General features: G+C 41.1%; 1 protein-coding gene across 1 annotated transcript in view; it reads right to left on the bottom strand.

The window, feature by feature from the left end:
• Positions 1-4,476: 4,476 nt before the first annotated feature.
• The window catches only part of LOC117269567 (netrin receptor UNC5D-like), a 245,045-nt gene continuing 225,200 nt past the window's right edge, over positions 4,477-24,321 (bottom strand). The window contains exons 13-18 of the mRNA XM_033646670.2: positions 21,015-21,186; positions 15,494-15,724; positions 10,141-10,290; positions 8,496-8,660; positions 8,061-8,239; positions 4,477-5,878 (exon numbers count right to left, since the gene is read on the bottom strand). Coding sequence (XP_033502561.1) covers positions 5,680-5,878; positions 8,061-8,239; positions 8,496-8,660; positions 10,141-10,290; positions 15,494-15,724; positions 21,015-21,186 — 1,096 coding nt within the window. The 3' untranslated portion in view covers positions 4,477-5,679. The remainder of the gene's footprint in view (positions 5,879-8,060; positions 8,240-8,495; positions 8,661-10,140; positions 10,291-15,493; positions 15,725-21,014; positions 21,187-24,321) is intronic.

A 24,321-nucleotide genomic window follows, 5' to 3' on the forward strand; every position in this document is an offset into this window, starting at 1 on the left:
ACCATGTTGTCCAAGCCTTGAGACAAAAAAGTCAATTCCAGTGAAGTTTTAAGGCCCTCTGCCAAAAAGATTTCCAGATACAAAGTCCAAAGTAATCTTCACTCCAGCAGCGTCCATAAAATTTTTACGAGGTGGCATAAATCAGAACGTTGTCACCGCCTGTTATAGATCTGCATAGCGAGGTGTGGTTCCGTCCCTGACTGGAAATCACTGAAAATTAGGGAGTTAAGTGTTACACTGATAACACTCAGACGTGCAGAGATGACTAAAGTAATGATGTGTAAAAAGGTCTCCTAATGTAATAATGTGGTGCGTCCTTGGCTGTGTCCCTTCTCTACAGGACAACATTTCCATCAAGTCTCACGGTCCAGTTCTTTAAATACAACTAGTAGCTTGGTTGCTCAGTAGACCATCAGCTTTGGAACAGGGTGGTTGTCAGGACAAATTTCCTTTTTCAAGCTGGCTGTGTAATGGAATAATTCCAGTATTTTTTAAGTTGTTGGTGGAGTCTTGATATTTTCCTGAAATGTACAGGATGGAGGAACTGCTGCCTACATATATACATTTTTTGTGTACCCTACTGTCCTCTCTTTATGCTTCTGCTGGCTTTTTTGTGACTCTAGTACCTGCACTAAAGGTCTCTCTACACAGCTGGAATGGAGTGTCACATCCTGTTTCCTTTGATCCAAGGAGATCTGACTGATCCCATCCCAAGCTGTGATACATCTGTAAATACGATGAAAAAAAGTGGATAAAATCTGAGTTTACCATAAATGATTTATCACACAGGGCCTCCTGGAGGATGTGGGACATTTTCTGTGCTTCAGCAGAAAGGTCAACTCCTGATTCTGGAGGAGTCAGCTCTTACAGTGATGATACATCAGTGGGACATGTTGTGGGTAATAGCTCAGGAAACGGTCTCTCAAATCGAATGATTGTTTCCTCTTTTGAGAGCGGCTATAGAAATAATCTTTTTTCCAAGAAGAGCACGTTTGTCGCCATTAACCAATGCTGCAGCTCTGCAGGAGGTCCCAGCTTTGAACAGGTAAGATTGCTCTTCCAGGTGGCACTATGGGAGACATTCATCCACAGTTGTCAGCATGCTGGAAGTTAGCAGAAAATCCATGACCATATGTTACTGGAAAGAAGATGTTGATCCCAGAAGGAAGAAACAAGTATTTGAATAATCCAACTGCAATAAAAGAGTCAACGTAGTATTAAGTATGGGAGTAACAAAGATACATGCTGGTACCCTTTATTGAGGATAAGAGTGTGGTCACAGCATAAGTGTCATTAGTTTCATGTAACTTTGACAAATCACTTCAAAATGTGGAATTTCCTTTAAATCTGGAGGCTCACTTACATTACAAAGGGTCCATATTAATGTGGTTTATACTTGGAAAATCTCAACAATTATTCTGCTCATGAAACTCTATAGTTCATCTGATTAGATAAGGACAAACCAATCTAAATAATTTCAGTGCTTATAAGAGTAATTAAAAACAGGATTTCAGTCAATCAAAAGTTGCTTTAAGCAGCTGACAGTATGCTAGATAGCTCTTACAGCCCAGAGGCCAAGCACTCTGGTCAACATATCCTTGTACAGTGGTTCATGTGGCATCTTATGAATTAATGCCCCATGAACGGTTAGGTTTGGTTTAGGAAAAGAATCATGGTTGGGCATCATCATGTTACATGCTTAATATAAAGTTACACAGAAGTAAAACTCCATGGGTTAGGTGTAGGAAAGTAAAGTTACTGAGGTTAGGTTTAAAGAAGTAAACTTACTTAAGTTAGGTTTAGGGAAGTATAGTTACGTGGGTTAGGGATAGGAAAGCAAAGTTATTAAAGTTAGGTTTAGGAAAATAAAGTTAAGAAGGTTAAGTTTTGGAGAAGACTCATGGTCTGTGACAACACACCTTAAATTACCTCAAAGTTTACTTGGTTTCACATGGGAAACAAACACCAGTCTCCTGGGGAAAGTCCTGTGTTGGTTTGACTATTCCACCACCCCAACCTGCCTTCGACACACATTTTCACTCTTATATTGTTTACTGCTTTACTCTCCACAGCGCATTAGGCATTATGAGTTACTGGCTCAAGATTATTTGGGTTATATACAAACTCTGGTGCATTACTTTTTGTAGGTATACGTACGAACAGTGCATGAGAATAACCGACTCCACTACTACTAAAGATTATAGATATTAGATTACTGTGAGGCTTGTCTTCAGTCAGGATAGTGATAACAATAATCTTGGATTGTCTGTCTGACTGAAACAAATTAAAAACTACTGCACTGTAAAGTAGAGACCCTGAAGGTTGGACTGTCATTTATATGGTTACTAATAGAGCTGTAATGATTAGGTTATTCATCTATTAGTCAATCAGCAGAAAATTAAGCTTTAATGCATAAAAAATTAAAATCACTGGTGTATTTTTAAATACAAAGAATGGACTTCACTGGGTTGTTTCCTGTATCTTACATGCATTAGATCCTGCTGCCTGAGTCAGTGCTTTAAGTGGCCTCCATGTGAGTCGGTTTCTTCCAGGTTTAAATGTATTCCAAGCTTTGGCCTTTTTATGCAGTGACCTTTTCAGCTGATAGTGAAGAATCAGTCCCTCCTCATAGAAGTTTGTCTGCACATGTGGTGTTCTCTGATCCATATAGATGGCTTGCAGATAGACTACATGTTTGCATTATTTCCAGTTTGATCATTTGGCAGTCACGGTTCAGTGAAAACAGATTATCAGGACCTCAGACTATCGAAGGACATACATATCTCTGTAGTTAGATATCTCAGAATATTTCCATAAATACATAAATCAAGAGGAATTTTCTTTTCCACTGTAGAGCTAGCATGAGCACGCTTGAATCTGCATCCTTCTTTGGGAGTTCGAAAATAAAACTGGGAGTCTTATCAAATTAAAGGTATTCTTTGCCATTTTGGGAAATGATCTTATTCATTTCCTTGCAAAAAGTTCGAAGAGAAGATGATACCACTTTCAAATCTGTCTGCTTAGCTTAGCTTGGCATAAAGACTGGAAACAGGGGAAAGTCAATGCACCCAACCAAGAAACAGTCCTACGCATTAGAGCTGTGATCGGGTCTGACCCTACAGGGAATTTTCTGTCAAAACTGACACGAGCCCAAGCCAGGGCAGCAGTTTTTGGGCCCAAGCCTGATTAAAAACCACAAATCTCCCTGTAATGTTTAATTTTTAAATATTAAAACATTTATTACAAGCTGAAGTCAACTAAAGTCTCTTCAGTGTGGGAACAGACATTTGTCTCTCACTGAATGGTCAGCACAGTCGAAAAACTGTCATAAGTAAACTTAAAGATTGAATAACATTTCTCCTCATTAACGAGAGGCGGGGTCTGGATGGGTTGATGACGACACAGCCTATATGTGATACCTGACATAACACAGAATGTAAGGTTTGCATTTTAAGAATAAAAAACAAAACAACAACAAAACTGCAGAACAAACAAACAAACACATACCAGAAAATTGAAGAGAACCTGACCCAAATCAAAATGGGTGAATTTTTCAGAAATTACAGCCTGCCCTGGCCCACACCCAGTGGGCCACAGAGAATCAAAGCTCTACTACACCTAACCCACGTTAAACTGCTAACTGTTGTTTTTATCTTAGGGCGATTCATGTTTTCGCATTGGCCATTGTAATTAGCAGCTCTTCTGTGAACCAACAACGTGAACACTGATTTTTAACATAAACCTGCTTTATTTAATGTTTTTGTTGGTTTAGATCACCGGGTCTGTTTGTTTGGAGAGGAGGAGACCTCTCCAGATAATTTGGCTCCCATTAAATACCTGCTGAATAATAAATACTGAAGGAATCGTAACTGGGAGCTCATGCCTGGCACATGGGAGAAGTGTCAGCTGGTTGCAATTTGCAGTCACCACCGCTGAGGTGATGCTAAATCCTAAGAATCCTGCACACTGCTCCTTTAATAGAACCAACACCTGACTAGCTGTTTCCCCCTGCTTCCAGCACTAGTGCCAAGCTGAGCTAACTCCTGGCTGTAGCTTCATAACTACTGTAGACAAACAGTGGTATCCATCTTCTCATCTAACTCTTGGCGAATGCTTATTTCACTAACTTAACAGTTTTTTTTAAAAAAAAGGCCACTAATTTAATCAGATACTAAGATTTTGAACTGACAAGAAGCCTCTTTCACAGGTGACCACCTTGTGACTTGGCTTTTGGTGTAGTTTAAAAAAGCTAAACAATGCAATATCAATATGGTAAAATAGCAGCAGAGTGCTTCGGTCGTTCTTAAATTTCTTTCTGAACATTTGATTTTGTATCTAAATGTTTCATCTCTTTGCTGAACATAAGTTTTAAAGGTTCACAGAAGCTGATTCCTCCACCGTACAGTATGTTGTGCCGTCAGGCCCTTTCAAGAACTGAATTCATTAAGTAGGTGAAAAGAGAGAGCCAACACAGAGTTCAACACGAAATCACTTTATCATGTTTAGGGGCAGGTGGAGCAACTCTGCCAGGGGAAGAGAAGACAGAGGAGTGGGAGTGAGAGTTGGCTACTTGTCTCCAAATAATGATATCCAAGAGTGATCCAGATGACCCAAAAAAGGGCAGCTCAAATCAAGCCACACTTCAAAAGTCAAAATTTAAAATTCAAAAGTCAAAAAAATAAAAAAAGAAGTCCTAGAGCGAGGGTCTTGAAAGAACACACCAGTTAACCAATGCCAGCACTTTGCAGAGTATGTAATGTTCCCACTATCTGTCTGGTATGAAATCACTTATCACACAGAGAGACATTTATTTTCCTTCAGAATAAGCAGAAAATCATCAGTGGGGTAACTTACCCTCTTCTGCAGCCTTTGCTTTGACAACGTGTTCTGCAAGTAGGGTTGAAAGTGTTTTACATGTGGATGTTTAAAAATGATTATTTTCCATGTGATCCAAAGAGTTATCTCTAATACAGCCTTACATCTTTTAGCAGGTGGACATCACATCCTTCTAAATGCTGAACAGTGTCTCCGACTAAAGTTCTGACAAAATTAATATCCAATATTCCCTCAGTTTTCTCCTTTAACTCCAGCACTAACATTAGAGACACGCTGCAGAAAAGAAAAAGGAGCATTAATAGATCTTGGAAAATGAATGACAACATAATGACATTACACTAAACATTTTGACAGCCCAGAAGACTGTTTGAGGGCAAGTGCCAGCACATCCAATCCTGGGAAGGTCACAACACCAGCCTGACTGGCAGTCTGTCTAAAACGCACTCCATCCTACGCGGAGAGTCCTCCTCACACAGATATCCATAATCCTTGAATACAGGTTATCAAACCTGTCAGGAGTTGACATTTCTCAATCAAAAATGGGTGTGGGATTCTTACATCCCTTTCTAAAATGTCCTGTCAGTGCCTCTCAGTAACACAGACACTTCCCCATTCATTTCCTCCTCTCTCTCTCTCTCTCTTGGTTGTTCCTTGATTCCCGTCTGTCTGTATGTGCTATTTGGTTTAGCAGAGGTGTTCCTTTAGTAACAGTCCAAAACTGAGCTTCCCTGCTGTCCTCTTTGCGCCTCCTCATCCTCCTCATCATAGGTTAGCTAGTACACCTGATCATCAGTGTTCATGCAGTAAAGGTTCATCATTATTTTGATCTGTTGTAGACCCGCCCTACCCAAGTTTAGTGAATTCTGAGTCCCGTTCTTCTCTGTTGCAGCCAAGAGTGGCGGTCCTGGGGGACTGGACCTTACCGATTTCTTCGAGGGCACTGGCCAGAGAGTCCAGGTCCCCTGTGTCCTGGTGCTGTGCCTCCCACAGACTCAGAATCACTGACGATGGGCTCTCCTGACATGCAAAGTAGCACAGGTTCCTACAGGCCAAGGAAAATTGAATATTATATTAGAGTGGGGATCACATGGAGAGGTGTAATTGCTGAGAACAAGTGAGAGTGCCAGTTAATAGCAGTTCAGCAATGAAGTGATTGCTTTGCACTAATTATGCTGAGAAGGCCAATGCAAAGACATTTTAAAAGGTAGTATTGCACTTCAATACAATCACGAGAGACAGATTAAAAAAACGAATGTCCAACATTAAACCGGCCAAGGCCAAACTGTCCTGACTTTTAGTCCCTAGTATGTGTGAAACTCCAGAAACACTAGATCCTACATTTCCCTTAATACAAGTCAATAGCATCTTTCATTAGACATTTCCTGCCTGCTGAAGAAACACTTCTTCCAGACTCCACTAAACGAAACTTGTCATGTAAGCTTGCTGTTTTAAAATTTCAAGTCTCAAGCCAAAGCCCAGACAACCCTCAAGACATCACTATGACATCATCAGGATTATTTATTTTTTCAAACAGAAGAGCAACAGAAAACATACTACTGTTTTCAAGGGCTGAGTCGTGACCTTCCCCTCGTGTCGAGAAAGCCGAACACCATGCACAAAACTGGTGGAGTGCCCCTTTAAAGGGTAAGTTTGGTAAGTTTCACCCTGGACCCTATTTTCCCAAGTTGTTGTGCCTCAATGACTAATGGGAACATCAATTTCTGAAACTGGTCCAGTACTGAGTGTGGCCCCTGTGGCCAGCAGCGGTGAAACAGGCTGCAATCTAACTTTAAAAAAAAAGGATGTTGCTCTTTAACAAAAAGGTCTATCTCTATAGGGATCTGTTCCATAATGTTGTCAGACACTGAGCCTGTAAATGGCAAAAACAGGCACATTTTGGTTTCTTTTTCAAATGTTTTACTTCTTGTCTTGCCACACAGATATCTGACCATTAGTCAGTCAGTAAAAGTCAAAAGTAAACTGATTTGTCTGAGGTCAACAAAAGTATGGGTACAGTGAAACTTAATTATGAGCACATGGTTTACTGCATAAAAAACAAGCTCCAAGCAACATTTCACTGATATTGATTTCCACCCCATGCTGTTGTTATAATGCCTATCCAACAGAGTGCACTGTTTCATTACAATGGGATTTCCTTTGTTGCCTTCTACCCTCTTCTCCTTTCAATCCCACTTTCCCTCAGTATGATGATGCTCCCACACATACAGAGAAACAATTACAGAAATATGCTTAACTAGGTAGACACATTCCCATTACATGCTTCTTGGTGTGTTCGACTGGGTTGAAAAAGCTCTGAAATCCTTTCCCCATTCCTCGGTCACAGATGTTTGTTTTCAGACTTGGTTTAAGTGAAATTCCTTAATCACATAGTTTCTGTCACAGTTCCTTACTTAACGTTTCCCTCTCATGTTTCTCCAACTGAAAGAAAGACAGAATACTCACTTTCAGTAGCTACTTTTTTTGCACGATGGAGCTGACTGCACAGATCTAAGAGTCTTCATGGCTATAAGCTCTTGATTATTGACTTGTCTTCTGAAGCACAAATAGAGATCACCCCATTCCATGCAACTAAAATCCTCCGCAGCCTACGCAAATACTGACCTGGCACAACCTCTGGAAAGTTTAGCAGGGGGTTGAAGGATGGAGCACATGCAGAGATGCTGCTAATGAAGAGTGCCAACATGAACACATATTCTTGCCAGAGGCTGGCCTGTCAGCGGTCTCAGACCTTCCATCTTATTACTGCAAAACACGGCATCTTCTCTCCAGTTATTCTGACTGTGCTAAAGTTGGCCCTTACATCTCTCCCCTCTCCCTCTCATTCTCTCTCTCTCTCCTTCTCTCTCCCTCTCTCCCTCGGTGTGCATGTGTTTCTAGATCTATAATGAAATCAGCAGTGTGGCGTGTAACTGAAGGCTGGTTGGTGATGGGAGATTAGGGCTGACACGGTGCCTAAATTCCAGATTAAAAATAGTATTCAAAGTGGGAAACAACGTTTACACAGAGGAGAGACCTGAACATGCAGCATTCCTGCTTTCCTTTCATCGATCCGTAATAACACCTGAACAAAGCTATTCATATATATGATGCATATACCTAAGCTTGTGTAAGACATGCATGACTTAGCAAGAGGTAAATGACAACTGCGTACTTTAAAGAATGAGACACTGAATGCAGGTTTAGCGCGCTTTAACATCTGGTACCTGTCTATGTGGAGCTTTTGAGCCAAGAGCTGCCAGTCCTTCCCCTTGGCGTTAGCTGTGTCAAAGGTGGCGCTGATCCGCTGACGGATGGACAGGGGGATTTTAAAGGCCCTTGACCCTGTCTGAGAGGTGATGGTACAGTCTGACTGTGTGAAAAAGGGAACTACTCCCTTTTCATTCTAACAGCAAGCAAAAATCAGAAAAGAAAGAGGTGTCAGGGTGATTTTGATACTGCAGCTGGAATTCTCAATATGAAGGCAAGGACAAAGACTTATCAAGACAATTTGCAATCTATACATGAAAAGCTCCCTGAGAGGCTCATTAAACAAGGCCTTAAATCAAATCAAGAGTTATTCAGTGTAATAAAAGAACCTATTAACAAGCCGCTTGACTGCCCGGCGCGCCGAGGACACCGTTTCCACGAGTGCCACTCACCTCCACCACAGATGTATACACCTGGAGTATCTGCTCCTCGCCTTTGACCTGTCGGATGCCGATCTTGCAGGAGAGCTGAGAGGAGGAGTGGCTGTATCGCTCCAAAGAGAAGGCACACTGCAGGGGACGCTGGTTACTGGCCCACACCTGAGAAAAGGAGAACTCCTGTGGAGTGGGGACAGACGGACAGCGGTCAGGGAGGAAAGGATTAGGCAGAGGGGACAACAAACTCATTAAGTCAAAGATGTTAGTTATTTGAGTCCTGCTTTGTCACCCACTTTGCTGTTTACATGATTAATTAGGACTCAATGAGTGGCCTCTTTAGACAATCAATGATGTTACCTAATCAAGCGGTTTACCCGTTAGACAGAGCACCAACAGGCATTTAGAGCCCGAGGGATGAAAATGTATCCCGTTAGCATCTGAGGGAGCTGAAGTCATTAGTGCAGTAAAATGTAATAAATTATACATTGTGTTTCTTACTGTTGCCTGGGAGAAATAATTAAGTTACCGTACTTTGTTCAACTTTTGCATATAACCAACAGTGCGGCTAGTCTTACATGCAATCACTGGGTCAATAAATATTACAGACCCGAGCCCACATCATTAGCAGAAATAGTCTATGTAATGACATAAAATCATCCTCTGGAGATTTTTTTTTACTAAACGCACAGGCCACATCGTTAAATTCAGACTTTCCAGGCCTTTTTTTTTTGCACTTAGTTGGCTTGTTATGTTTTCTTTTCCTAATTCTGATTATATGCCTTGAATATGCTTGCAAATGCCAATCTGTTAGATCAGGAACTGTAATGTCATCATGGAATTAGGACAGAGATGCCTTAATTTACCCAGTTTGCACTGCATTTCCCCAGAAAAGTGGCAGCTGAAAAACCAAAAGTAACAGAGCTTCGGAGTAAATGGGATCTAAAAGGCCAATTTCGACTTCCATTACTAACTACTGTGTGACCCAGACAGTGGCGCAGTGAGAACAGGTCAAAAACACTGTTTTACGGATGAATCATCCTCTCTTCACATCCATCAGACAGGAGGATGGCTACTTGTAAAAACCTCCTTTAGACAAGAGTGGTGTTCTGAATGAAAGTCTACAGTCATCTTCCCCGTAGGACCCTCACACAGCAGCTCTCCCCTCTCCAAGAATACCTTGTTGGTATTCTGGATGTACTATGGTGGGCTAATTCTACTAATAGGATGTCACTGGTGGGATAAACATCACAGGGCAGAGCAGAACATGCAGCATGTAGACCCCCAGGAAGATAACTGGGAGATGTGTGAGTGTGTATGTGTGTGTGTGTGTATTGTGTGTGTGCCTGCCTGGCGGTCATAATTAATTTTGTAAGGGTGTGTGTGTGGGTGAGATAGCTCGCTTTAGTGATCTCCTGCTGTGCCCTTGCTGCTGTCCTTTGGCTTTGATGTGACCAAGTGAGAAAACTGGTAGAGGAGAGAGTTCTAATAGAGGAACAGAGGATGCTGAGAAGATGAAGGTGCACAGCGTCCCTCTGTGACCCTGAGAAAGCGGAGCTCGGTATACATTAGTGAGTAAGTGAGATGCACATACAGTAAACTTGCTGGCTGCTTGAATTCTTTTGTGCTAAATGACACCAAGTCACAGTTGTAAACTGCCTACCTGGCAGGTGGTGAAAGGCTTGATGCTCCAGAGTAACTGTGGGACGTCCTGGATGGACACCTGGAGGCTGAAAGTGTTGCTCCGGAACAGCATCATTTTAGGCTCCTCCAGCAGCCGCCCGCCCCTGCTGCGCTCGCCCACTGCCACCTCCTGATAAGGAAAGGTATGGGTTGTTTTTTTCAGGGGGTGGGCCAGGGGTTAGGGAAGTGGAGAAGAAAAGGTAGATATTTTATATGGTTGACAGACTCGGTGTAGCAAGCCAGGCATCGGGTACAGCACACAGCTTTTCAGGTACAACAAAAGGTTTCTGTTGATATTTATTTATGTCCTCACACAGGAAACACGCACAGACAAATCTCAGCCTGGTTTATCTCTGGTGAAGAGTTGAAAAAAAAAAAAAAAAAAGACAAATTGAAAAGAGCTCAAACAATTGATCAATCAAAACAACTGTCAAGTACTTTTTTAGAACAAGCCAAGCTTCACCCATTAATTTGAGCATTCTACATCTTTTGTGTCAGTAAACTGACTGTTGGTTGGATAAAACAAGCATGCTGAGAGGTCACCTTAGGAAACTGTGATGGGTCATTATTAAGTACATAATAATTAATTAATAGCACTTTTCTATCTTGACGCACAAAGAACTTTGTAATGTTGTGCCTCTTATTCACCCACTCACACACACACACACACACACACACACAATGACGCACTGAGCAAATGACTTAACTGATTAATTTAGAAAAGGAAAAAGCAGACTGATTGATGATGAAAATTATTGTTAGATGCAGCCTTCATTACCTGGCTGTTCATGAAACAAAATTCCAAAAAACAAAATGGGAAAAACCCACACAACACAAATTAATGCCCAAAGTAAGACAACAAAGCTAAAACAAATACACAGGTTTAAGTAATGGCTTTTTATTGGGTTTTAGGTTGTGTGTGCACTGGAAGACTTTAATTTGTTGGTGCTCCACATTAGGAGTAATGTTGTGACCATTAAATCAGAAAAATACATTCAGCTAAAAATAGACTAATTGGCCTCTGATGGTTAAAGGGACAGTTCACCCCCAAATCAATAATGCATATTTTAACTCTTATCTGTAATGTTGCTTATCAGTCCAGATTGATTTGGTGTAAGCTGGTGTGAGAGATGTCTGCTGTCTCTCAAATGGAGCTAGATGGCTCTCAGCTTGTGGTGCTCAAGGTGCTAAAAATACATTTGAAAAACTCTAGCTATTATACTATTACTAATATAGTAATTTCTTTCTACTAAACTACACCTTGTACTCGATTTGAGTTATCAAAATAGGTAAAATCTCATTTCACTGTAGAGCTGTGCGCAGTGTATTGATTTGCTCAGCCTCTCTCTCCCTCTCTCTCTCCGTTTATCATGAGACTACTGCTGTGGGATCAGAACTCTGAATCACACACAAACAGTGACAGGGCTAACTGTTAGCATCACTTGGCTAACGTTGCCCAGCGGTTATTTACAGGTTTAATGACAGCGTCTAGCCATTTCAGTGTCTGTGTAGATTAACAGCTCAGTGTCGGATGTGGGGCTTCTGCCCAAGTGGCAAAATATGACAGGTAGTGATAAGATCACATTGTGCTGTGTTAGCTTGTGCTTTTCAGGCAGGGAGAGCAGCAGGAGAGCCTCTCACAGGTAGGCTGTGATCAGCTGTTGCTGCCCCCCCCCCAACCCTCACAAATAATTCTGTGGGAAACACTGAATGCATGAGCATTCAGTGTTTCCCACAGAATTATTTGTAATGCTGTAATAATGCTTTCCGAATCTGAGGCATCACAAAAGGATTTGCGATTTTCACTTCCCCCTGCAAATTTTTTTGGAAAAAAAAAAAAAATAAACACTGCAACATGCATCATAATTTTTAAAGACATACTGCCATGAAATCAAACATTTTAGGCTGCAACAATCACAAACACAGCCTGCCCAAACCAGGAGGGACTGGCTAGCAGTATATGTACACTTCTTTCTGCACGGTGATATGATTAGCGGGTTTAGTTTAGTTTGGTTGAAAGAAAATAGTTCTTTCATGAAACTGCTCACAACAAGGTCTGTGGATTATCTTGAGTAAACAAGTCATGATTTCTGGAGAGAGACATTACTGTTGAGTTTTTTAAATGTATTTTTTTTGGCGCTTTAAGCACCACAAGCCTTTTGCCATAGTTCCACGGCATTGGAGAGAAGGCAGACATCTCGTCAACTCACACCAAAGCAATCTTAATTGCTAAATAGAACTGCAGGTTAGAGGGAAAATACATATTTTGTGATTTGGGGTGAAATATCCCATTGAGCTCAGGAGCAGCCCCCATGAGCCACTGTTTCTCACAACACAAACTGGATGAAACCGACACACAGCATGGGTCACAAACCGACATGGCTAGAGCCAAACAGAGAGATAAAGTTGTTAGTCAAACATGTTGGTTGTTCACAAAGACAAGACATAAACAGAGAAAAAATCTCAACAAAAGTCTTTTGTCAATATTATGTTTTCTTTCCTTCCCGTCTTGAGGTACTGTGATTTTTCTTAATCTATAGAGAACAATAACATCTGTGTGCATGTGTTGGTATGTACTTGCATGCTTGTGTTTACATTATCTGTGTCTCGGGATTGGGAGGGGTGAGTCTGGTATGTATGGTGTTGTTTCTCTCAGTCACACGGCACAGAGAGGGGGAGAAGGGCTTGTCTTGAACCTGATCAATTCCTGCTTCAAGCTCACAGGGGAAATTAATTGTCGTATGAAGCACAAACAAAAGCCAACAACAACAACAAAAAAAAAGAACAAATGAACAAATAACCATGTCTGACTGATGGAGAGGTGGGGCGAACCGGCTCTTGGTGCCTACATCCAATTTCTCTCAGTTCACATGCAGTTCTACCTCTTGAATGAAGCTGAAAGTGAAGTAAGGCTGGCGGCAACACAGGATAACTATCAGCACTGTTCAGAAAAGTTGCTGTGTGTTTATTAAGATAGGAGACAAATTACTCTCAAGAAAAGTATATTTTGGCTTCAGAACACTTCAACAGAACTAAATGTGTTTGTGTTTTCAGTGCCCACACTGTGAGCAGGAGGGCAAACTTTCCACAAAGCACCATTCAGGAGCGCAGTGTGACGAACTGGTGCAGCATCTGAGAATGTGTCTCATTTTAACGTGTTCAAATACTTGTCACATGGAATGCAATGCTGAAACACATTTAATTAACAGAGAGCAAATTAAATTACGCAAATTAAGGGCAGAGAAGCAACCTTGGAGCATCTGTTGTCTTTGTAATTAAAAGTCCCTCTTTGTCTCCTAGTCATCAAGCATCTCCCAGTGGCAATGTTACTGAACAGGCAGATCTTCAGTGGAGCACAAAGAAACCCAGACAGCAATTCTCCCAGGCAAAACCATCAGCCACAACCACCAAACCCCTGCAATTTAAATTTCGTATATACTTACTTCCACAGAGGAGGTTTTGTTTTCAGTTCAATTCGTTTGTAAGCAGGATTACTGGAAACTAATGGCCTGCTTTTCGTGAAACTTGCAATATAATTTTAAAGGTGACAAAGTTCAGCAGTGACAAAACATAGCCAAATAAAGAAATATGACTCATTATCACAATCCACACTCACAGGTACCAGTGATCCTCCTGGGTAGCCTACACTTGTAGCTGCTCACACTTTATACAGAAAGCAGTTGTTATGGAGCACTTGCTTGACATCACTCTATTATTTTTTGAGATGTATGCAGGCATATATAGTGGTTGTGCTTGCAGACTGGACTAGTGTCATTCTAGTTATATCATATTAGAATACTGGACATGAATATTCTGTCCATTGCTTTGCTCCAAACTGAAGTATCTCAAGAACTATTAAAGAGTAACTGAATCCCCAAACTATTTAGTAGTACTATTTAGATCCCTAAGTAAGAGGGATCCCTCCTCAGTTTCTTGTTTTTCCTTATCTGCAGTGAGGGTCCAAAGGACAGAGAGATTTTGTATGCTGTAAAGCTCTCTCAGGCAAATGATGATGATTAGTGATATTGTTGGGCTTTATAAATAAAATTGAATTGAACTGACTGGTGGAAACCTGGTTATTATTGCAAAGTAATTTGGCTGATCTGCTTGCAGGTGACCTATAGGGTGACAGCTTTTCCTCACCAACCCTTAAAAGCCTGCTATAAAATTCTGGCCATACGCTCATGATGACCAGATGATGCATCCAAATGGCACTGATAATCCTCTGGCATCATGAGGTTGACATTTCTGGTTTTGAGGGAAATTGAAGGAATCGTTGCATTGGATGGAATGCCATGAAATCTAGTTAAACACTAATGTTCTGCTATGGAGAAATGATAACAATATAAATGATCCCTTAACTGTTAATTGAGCTCCATCGTCACATTATGTTCAATTTCACTTTGTCTGACACTTTGGTTTTTGACCACAAAACTAATGCCAGTCCCATCAGCCTCAGTTGTACTTTGTTTTTATTGCTAACTGGCAAACGTTTGCGCGCTAACACCAGTGGTGCTACAATGTTGACATAAGTGAATGTAATGACAGACTTGCCATTGTGAGCATGTACGCATGCAGTAGCATTTAGTTAAGAGCACCACTGTGTCTAAGTATAGCCTTACAGAGGCAGGGCGTACTAAGTATCAATTTTCTTTACTTCCCTCATAAAAAAAAAAAAAAATTGTGCTTTCCTTCTATTGTATACAACAGTGTGTGTTATGACCTATTACCTCTGTAGCCTGAAGTAAAAGGAAATTAATGTTTTGTAAATTTTGACAAGACAAACTACTCAATTATAAGTAAGAAATATACTTTCTCATTACACGGACTCATCAGTGGCTCTTCATTGTTTCCTTCTACTTCTTCCCTCTTCGCCTGACAACACCAGACATAAGTGCAAATGCAAGTTTGTCTGAACCCTCTCAGTTCATTTTTGATTTTCAAGAGGGGTCATCAACAGCCATAGGCCAAAATGCAATTGGATAGATCTAAAACCAATCAGAGCAATGACACAGGTGACGCAGCGCTGAGCGATGGACAAATGTAAACAGACAACAGCGCGCAGAGATGAGCTGTAATGGTGTAGTGTCAATATGTCTGTGAAAGAGTGTTGCCATCACAGTTTGAAAATAGTGCTTTAACAGAAAGTTCCACATCATCTGCAGCCATCTTTGATGTTTGCAAAAACACCTTAACAGCGTCCTCTTTCCACAGTTAGGTTTATGTTGCTGTTGTGTACCCAGCAGGGGGGTGCCCAAGCAAAAAATGATGTTCTCACGCATTTTGCGTGCAGATATGTCTGGTTTCCAGGCTACCTCTCTCTTCCCTCATACCTGAAATGCATGGGGTGTGTCGTCCACACAGTAGACCCTGAGGGTGAAGCCCAGAGAGTTGCTGGTATCTGGACTGCCAAACACAGCCAGCCTCAGCCGCTTGGCCGCCTGGTGGTTCAGCGGCTCCCCCACAAGGGCATAGCGGCCTGGATGCTCCAACAGCACGTGGCACCTCTGAGCGTCCAGCAGACAGTAGCAGGACGTGCTCTCCTCGTCCACAGACATCACTTCCTTCAGAGGGAGGAAACATCAGATTTAGTTGCGATGCATTAAGCACACATCCTGAGCCATTAACACTTCTTTTTAGGGTTAAGCATGGGAACAGCTCAATAATGGAAAGCTGTCTCATTGATGATTTTTGGTTTTGAGGATTCAGCACTGACCTACACGCAGTGGAGCTGAGCATACAGATTTATGATTATTAACATTTCAATTACTGCCAAGCATTTGTTTGCAGAGGTAGAAAGAGGATTTAATATAACCATCAAACTGAAAGCTGAAGACCATTCAACCTGTTTTATGGGAGCTACACTGTTCATTGCTAATATGATTCATTTAGCAGGATCTATTATTCCATTTATTAGCTTATTAACTGTAGAAAAATACACAAAAGGGAAAAATAACAGTCACTTAACAGTCCATGAGAGGCATGACTTCAGCATTTCAAATCCAAGAGGTGACTGTATTATTTAAGAATATTATTAAGGTACTTCAGCACTTCACAGACAGTAAATTGGAAACTTTCCCTCATACAGACTCAGGATCAGGAACTGTGCAAAGCTGAACGAGGGCCAAATGAATAATGACGCATCAACTAAACAGATGGGGATACAGTAACACTGACAAAACGGATTAGCGGGGTGCAGTTGTATATCCGATGGCCAATTGCTCCTCATCTCGTGCTCAATCCTCCCTAAATCACCTTTGAAACATAACTGTGACCCACAGGTCCCCTCTGCATATGGCCTGGCTGAGCCATATTAAGCAATGCAGGGTAATTTAGTGGCCCACAGCTTCCTAAACCTGCCCCATTAGCGCTGCAGCAGACATGAAGGATCTCCATGACATAGCTCATCCCCGCCAGGCAGCCGGGGAGAAATGATGGAGTCAAACTCTAGCAGTACAAAAGTGCAAGCTTTAATGGGAATGGCACTGAGAGGCAGACAGAGCGAGGGAGAAGGAAGGAGAGAAAGACGGAGGGGAAGAAAGACCTCAATCTCCCATTATATTACTAATTCCAGAGATTAGGTTTTGAGTAAGCATCCTTCCTGAGATAAAGGGCTCATTATTTCACAGTGACAGAGATGGGTCACGCCGTTACATTTTCTTGGAGAACATCTCCCCCTCTTTCTCTGAACCCGTCTGCGTCTCTCTGTCTGTCTCTTCCTTCTCAGCCGACTCTCTCTACTGTTCTCTGCTTTCCGATGGCATATAGCTACCATCGGTGATGGGTCTTTTGATAGCTCCCTTTTGTGCAACACGTCCACTGGCAAATTACGTCTGTGTAAATGTCACACGAAGTGAAAAGACCAGGCTGCGGAGAGAGCCACAGGCCCTCCAAGGTCACGCAAACTGGGGTCACTTTGCCTCGATGAGGTCCCCATAGCTTTTTGTTGAGGTTAGTTAAACATTAAAAGAGCATCTTAGATATGGATAGAGGGTGTTTGGATTGAAGTCTGATGTCTGAACAAGTCTCTGGGAGACTGTGAAGTAGCTCTACAGGACAGAGTTGAAGGACTTTTCAGAGGTGTTATTTTACTGAAAGCGCTTGATGTGAGAAAAGAAATCTCACAGCAGCTATCACAGAGATAGCAATATACTGGATTCTTAAATATTTTAAAAAGCACACTTTATCCGTTTTGACCTCGCACTGTGGTATCATATTGGACTACATACATAAACATTTTAGCAGTTTAAAAAAAATCTGACTATATGTCTGCATATTTCATTTTCAACACAGCGAAATAGCTAGTTCAGGGACATCATTTGAACTACAACATTCTTCTGCTGAACCTTTTTATGAATAGCTCTTGTGGATAAATTACCACTGTTTCTCTATTTTAAGCCCTATTTGCATGGGACCTCATGTGATTTAGAAATTATCCCCCAACGTCAGTGTTTCACTGGGTGCATTGGCGGGGGATATGTAAAGCCTGTTTTTTACTCAAATTTACTGACATTATCCCCTGGAAACGATGAGCACAGTCATTTGTAACAGACACACTACACAGCACCACTACATTTATGTATAGTGTTCAAATCTTTTTTTCTTTTTTTAAAAATGTGGATCAAACAAACAGAATTGATTTTGCCACACAGCGTCACATGTTATTATCTTTTGAGATTTTACTCCTCTGACTGATTTAAACTTGTTTTTTCTGTGAAAGGTCTCCATGCTGTGTGGCAAGATGAGCCACCTGCACCCAAAATGCTGTAAAACTTTTTTCTTATAATTACCAATGCAGCCTCCACAATTCTTGCCTGAGAAAGAGAGACAGACAGAGAAGAGGCACGGAGAAAACAAAACACCTAAATATGATCTCAAATTACTGACTAATATTATCACATGACCTCTGTGTTTGGTGAGACATGGTACGTAATTTGCAGTTGAATTTTTACTTGGCAAATTATGGACATGGCAGATTCACATGGGATTAAGATCACAGACGATTCCAGCAATTATTATAAATTACCAAAGGTCCCTAATTAGTACCAGTCCCCTGAGAATCATGGATGTATAAAGAGAACTGAATACAATGTTGGAGGCGGGACCCATTCTTTCCTATGAAAGTTGCTCAGTGGCGCATGAGGCTAAAAAAATTAGACTTCCCAGGTTTAAAATTACCTGCATCTTCCGCATAATGGGTTTATAGAGCAAGTTCACAAGAGACTTTCGCTGATCGAGTGGCTAACCCTCTGCGAACTTGAATGAGGATGAAATGATTTATTCGTGCAGCTCTACTAGACTTTCAGAAGTGTTACCTGACCAAATGGATCAAATTCTAATAGCAAAACAAGTAATTTTGCAAGGGGTTGGACTCTCAGTAAAGTTTACCCATTGATTTACAGACATCTCTTTTCTAATTGGCTTCAAAGTCCAGCGCACATCCTGGGGGGTGAATTTGCTGAATGGCTAGTATTCTTTGCCTTTGTTGGTTGGGTTGCTTCGGTTTAGGTTAGAGGAGTGAGATTGGTTAGGGTTAGGGTAAGAATGTCAGGGTAAGACAATCAGCGGCAGAGTAAATCGGAGTAGGGCGGGTCATGCCCTCGCTATCTTAAAGGGGATTTATACTCGTGGCAGACCCTATGCCGTAGCCTACGCACGTAGAATACGCTGTTGTGAGCATTTATACTTGTGCGGTGGTGTGTCTGTGTCACTCTGCAGTTACACTTCCAAAACACAAGTCGGCGGCTGAGGTTTCTGTGATGTGCTGTAAAGTTTAGTTGATTCAAAACACACATTAAACATGGTTTAATAGAGACAATTTCAAACACAAGTACACAAACCCGCTTCACTATAACTCGCAGCATTCACAGACAAACACTTGTCTTTATCTGGACACATTTTCCCCACAAATACAACATGTTAATGTTTTTAGTACAAGCCTAAGGCATTTTTCATTGTATAAATTAGCCTAGCGGCTAGCTGACTTCTCTCTGCTCATATGAAGCAATGGAAAACAGCAACATTTAACAAAGGTAACATTAGAAAATTTGGCTCCATTGCAACTCACAAGGTTCACAGACAAAACAACTGTCTTATACTTAACACTTTTGTCAAACAAATATAAGATGCTAACATTATTAGCACAAGCCTAGGGCATTTTACATTGTATAAGTCAGCCTAGTGACGAGTGGAGATTTCCTCTGCTAATATGAAGCCAGGAGAAATCCCAAATTATACAACGGTTAGTTCCGACTGAGTAATTTGATTGGACGAGAGGCATTCCATGAGTGCTGATATAGAGTAACATCACTGGGACATGTAACAGTAAAATCACTCCGCTCACAGGTGTTAGAAATATATATGCAACCGTTAATTAACCAACTGTCACACTCGCTACATTGACGCAAACTGACAGTAGCGTTACACCAAGAAGATGGATATTTTCCCCAAAATTACATTTGAATTAAATTATGAGTGGTTGTCAGGAGAAGACGAGGAAGCTGAATCCGGCCGTGCCAACATCCAGGTTTGCCAACGTTTCGTAAGCCGAACTGGACGAAGTTACACAGTTGCAGATCAATGTAAATACAAAGTAGCTTGTGAGTTCCTGGCGTGCGTGCTCCGTTGTCTGGCAACAGACTGGGGGAACTGTTTTTTTTTTGCGGAGCTAAATAACATACTTAAATAATTTATTTCATCACCTTTTGTTAACATTTCCTTACTCAGCATTGCTGTTTAAGCTGTTGTTGAACTGTTGTATAAAAGCAATATCTAACTAGAGGTCCTGCGGCCTCATGCCTATGACCGAATCACAGCCATGAGGATATACAGTACATTACTCCCTCTCGTGTGATATTGCTTAAGTATATATCCCCAAAGGATAAATCACACACAAGACATAAAATGCTATTTTTGGGTATAGGGTAGTCTCTATGTTGATGTAGAGCCTATGGCGTAAGTACGGCGTCGAGTCAGCCTTAGGAAACACAAATTCACTCCTGGGGGCCGGGTGCAAATAGAACTTGGTCATTTTACTGTATGTCACAGTGTTTTATTCCTAACTGCAACTCCCTCACTACCTCCCTTACTCCCTCCCTCTCACCCTTACTCACTCCCTCACTCACTTACTCACTGTTGCAACGAAGTAGTGATTTGTTAGCATTTGACACCATTTGATTAAGATGAAAATAATAATGCTATAGTAGCTGAATCTTTTTGGTGGATGTTTTTTTTCTACTGTTCACATGAATCAAAGCTTAAATCAGTCATAGTGATCCCAGTATAACAACATTTTTAAATATAATTAAGATGATACATATCTCCTTGTACGGTTTTGCCATATGATAAACAACAAAAGACAAACAGGCATACAGGGTGTGCAGTATGTACAAACACAATTGGGTTTTTTCTCCTCCTAATATAAATTGTGCTTGTTGTGTAATTTTTATGAACAGCTGCAAGGCAGAAATCACAGATTCATGAAGGAGTAATGCTTTGAAATACCATTACCATTAAACTGGGAAAAGAAATGAATGCTTCAATGACTAATATCAGTCATTTGGTCTGACATTTCTTTTGGATGTATGACAGCATGAGGTAGAGCTTGAAAGGCTGAATTTTATACAGAATGACGAATCTGAGCTGGCAACCCTGAAATCAGCTCTGTGCTTGCATGACTACACTGCACGATGAAAATTTTCATCAAAGTAAGTGGTAGCAGTTTTATCAGATCTTTTTGATATTCCAGTCGCTGGTGAAAGTTGTGTGTTTGCACTTGTTAACATTCTGCACTGATGTTGCAGCAGAGAATCTGGACCTGATAACCGCTGCTGATGTTTAATAGAAATTGCTTACCTCCCACTTGTTGTCCTGCATTTGTCTCTTTAAGCGGATGGTCCAATTATCAGCAGCGACCTCTGCACAATGGGCTATTGTCATGGCTATGGGACAGGACAGGTCAAGGCCCGGTGGGCCATACGTGACTGCAGGACTTAAGAAGATCTCTGGCCCATCCTCGGACACCGTACTGCACATAGAGAGGTACAATAAAAGAACATATTAAAACAACACATCTTGAAATACCATATGCATTTAGGATAAAATCAAGCCCTATTTTTCTGTATTTCAATGCAGCAAAAAGGGTTAAGGATGATATGAAAATGAAGACTAATGAATCACTGCTTAAACAAGCATTCAGATAGCAGAGTGTGACCCTTGACTGTGAACAAAGTAAACTCAAATCCTTGGACACTCATAATGAATCAATCCCTGACTAGCTGACACACAGACACACAGATAGAGGAAGATTAAAGCACCAAGACTAATGGACAGTGGGGCTAGGGAGGACAGGCTTTAGCACACAGCGTGTAAGCTTCGTGGGTCGATGGAGCTTATGAAGTCTGCTCTGGCCAGCCTGGTGACAGATTAGCTGGGCCAAGCTGCTCTTGGCCAGGGGCCCAATCTTGGCTGGAAGCCCTGAAGACTGAGAGCAATCAATGGGACCACCATCAGTCATGCAGCTGGCCCGGCAGGACACCTCGCATATACAGGACACGATAGCGGTGCTGTTGTCACAGGAGCAGCATGGATATTTCTCAACATCATTAATACAACTGCAGCGGGGACAGGCGCTGACACGAAGGCACAGATGCATCACAAATGTGAACACTGAGCATGGACCCACACGTTTGCACATAAATACAGGAAACACCAACAAAGTGAGAATGAGTTAACCATTAGAAGTATCGTTTTTATAGGTTCCAGTTCTCATGGTGACACATAAACACTGTACCACCTTACCCCAGAGATAACCAAGTCAATAGCTGTGTCCTAATTCCAATCTAATTGCAATTTTAATTTATTTCCCAATAAATTGTTTTGATTACTTGGGATTTAACTCTCTGAGACCCACCACAGAACCATTTTTTGTGTTTTTTTAAAGGGGTTGGGGGATGTATAGGTGGAGATAGCAGGTTAATAGTATATGCCACACATAGACGTGGTATACATCACCTGAAAGCACAGAATCTGAGGATTAATTTGAGATGCAGCTCAGCACTGTATGTAAAGATTTTCTAGACATAAATATGTAACAAACATCGTGTTTTGGTATGGTGCCTCTTCAAACTTTAATAGTTTAGAGCGACATTATGATGGATGCGTATGATGGTTATTCGCATGCTCAACTGTGTCACATAAGTTGTTGCAGCAATTCTTGGGTTGGTACCATTCATTACACAGATTTAGTGGTAAATTTAAGCATTCAAGCACCACATTAGAATTGATAAAATGGTCAAAATCCCTGCAAGATGCCACATTAAAGAACCAAGACCCTGAGGAACACCACAGAAAAATTCATGCTGTGATTTAGTATCCAGAACTGTTAACATTTTTGTAAGAACTGTCATTTTTTCGGTGACTGGTTGGCGAGCACTTCTGTTTCGGAAACTGCTGAGAAACCCCTTAATTCCATTCAGCCTATCAAAGCCATCCATCCTCTGAATGCCTGAGGTCTCTAGTTTGTGGCTGTAAAGTTTAATAAGGCTGTGATTATCCTTGAGGTCACAATAGGTCATTTATACAGTGCGGTCAGTTTCAAAAAATTATCTCACTACATTGAAATGGCTGATCTGGGGGTTAATATCATTACACATACAGTCTCATCTTTCCAGTCATATCCAATTTATGCAATTCCAAGACTGTTAAGGGACCCCAGTATGCCGAAATATTCAGATACAATAGGCAAAAATAACATATTTGGACTGCATGCAAAAAAATGCATGGTTTTAGCCCCCAAGTGCATGGCATTAGCATAAAGTGTGCATGTCTGTAAAGGGGAGATTCGTGGGTACCCAGAAAACCCATTTTCATTCATATATCTTGAGGTGAGAGGTCAATGGAGCTCTGTGAATATGGACATGCCAGTTTTTCCTTTGACAAAATTTGGCCTAACTCTGGAGTGTTATTCAGTATCTTTACTCTAGCTTCAAAACTCAGGCGGCTACAGGCTCTGAAAGACAGTAATGTCAGCTGAGATCACTAGCAGTCCCATGGGTCTCTTAGGGTTAATCAATTGTCCATCACTATTTCCTGGAGCCAAACATCTACAGCTACATCTATAGATGTCTTGTTTTGTCAGACCAGCAGTCCAAAACCCAAAGATATTAAGTTTACAGTAATACAAGATGGGGAAAAGCAACAAATGTTTGACATTTTTACTTGATTGAGAGAATGAATTGTTTTTTGTTTGTGCTTTGCTATCCTGCTTGAGTAGTTTTCAACAATAAGAACAGTTCTGAAACTTCCAAATCAAGAAACAACACTGCTACTGGAGCAAGATTTTCTAGTAGCTTCCCTTCCTGCAACAATTACCCGTAAAACAAATGGCTATTGTTATATGAATAAGATGGAGGTGGGAAGGTGAGTAGTGATGTATGAGTGTGTGAGTGTGTGTGTGAGTGTGTGTGTGTGTGTGTGCTGAGACGGTAGCCTTCCCCTGCAGCACTTGTTGTTAGGTTGTTTGCTTCCTGTTTGTTTAACAGTTTCTGAGGCAGAGTGCTGTGCGAAACTTCGTCATTATACTGTTACCAATCAACACTAAAAAATTAAAAGAGGTTATGATCTGCTGTCTAAAAATAATTTCACACATCGAGACAGCAGCGTGGCCCTGCAGCTGCACTTTTGTGCTAATCAGCCCCAGGCTCGGGGAAAACCAAGGTTACCTGCTGCTGAGACTATGATAATTAGCCAGATTGCCTGTGAGCAAAGATTAAAGATGGTTATTTAGCATCTCTGATTGTGGTTATGAGAACAAAGAAAAATCACTCCAAGATGATGGTTAAATTTTGGATAATAGATCGGGGTTATTAGTTAAGTCTTGTTTCATATGTGGAGCACACACAACACACCCCTTTTACTTTTTTACACAACAGCATTCAGCATGACATTCATTGCTTTTTTTTTGGTCAGACCACAATCAAAAATAATAATTTTGACAAGGCCTCATTAGTGTTTGACAGTCTTGTCTTTCAAGCTCTTATAGAAGTATGGAGTCAGAATTGAACACAAATACAGCCATAAAATTTGGTGCTGGGACTTAATAAGAGAGTTAATATTTTACTTAAACTCACTCAAACCAAACAAGAACATAATTCTAGTGAAC

Source organism: Epinephelus lanceolatus, chromosome 19 (assembly GCF_041903045.1).
Source record: "Epinephelus lanceolatus isolate andai-2023 chromosome 19, ASM4190304v1, whole genome shotgun sequence".
NCBI classification, from domain to species: domain Eukaryota; kingdom Metazoa; phylum Chordata; class Actinopteri; order Perciformes; family Serranidae; genus Epinephelus; species Epinephelus lanceolatus.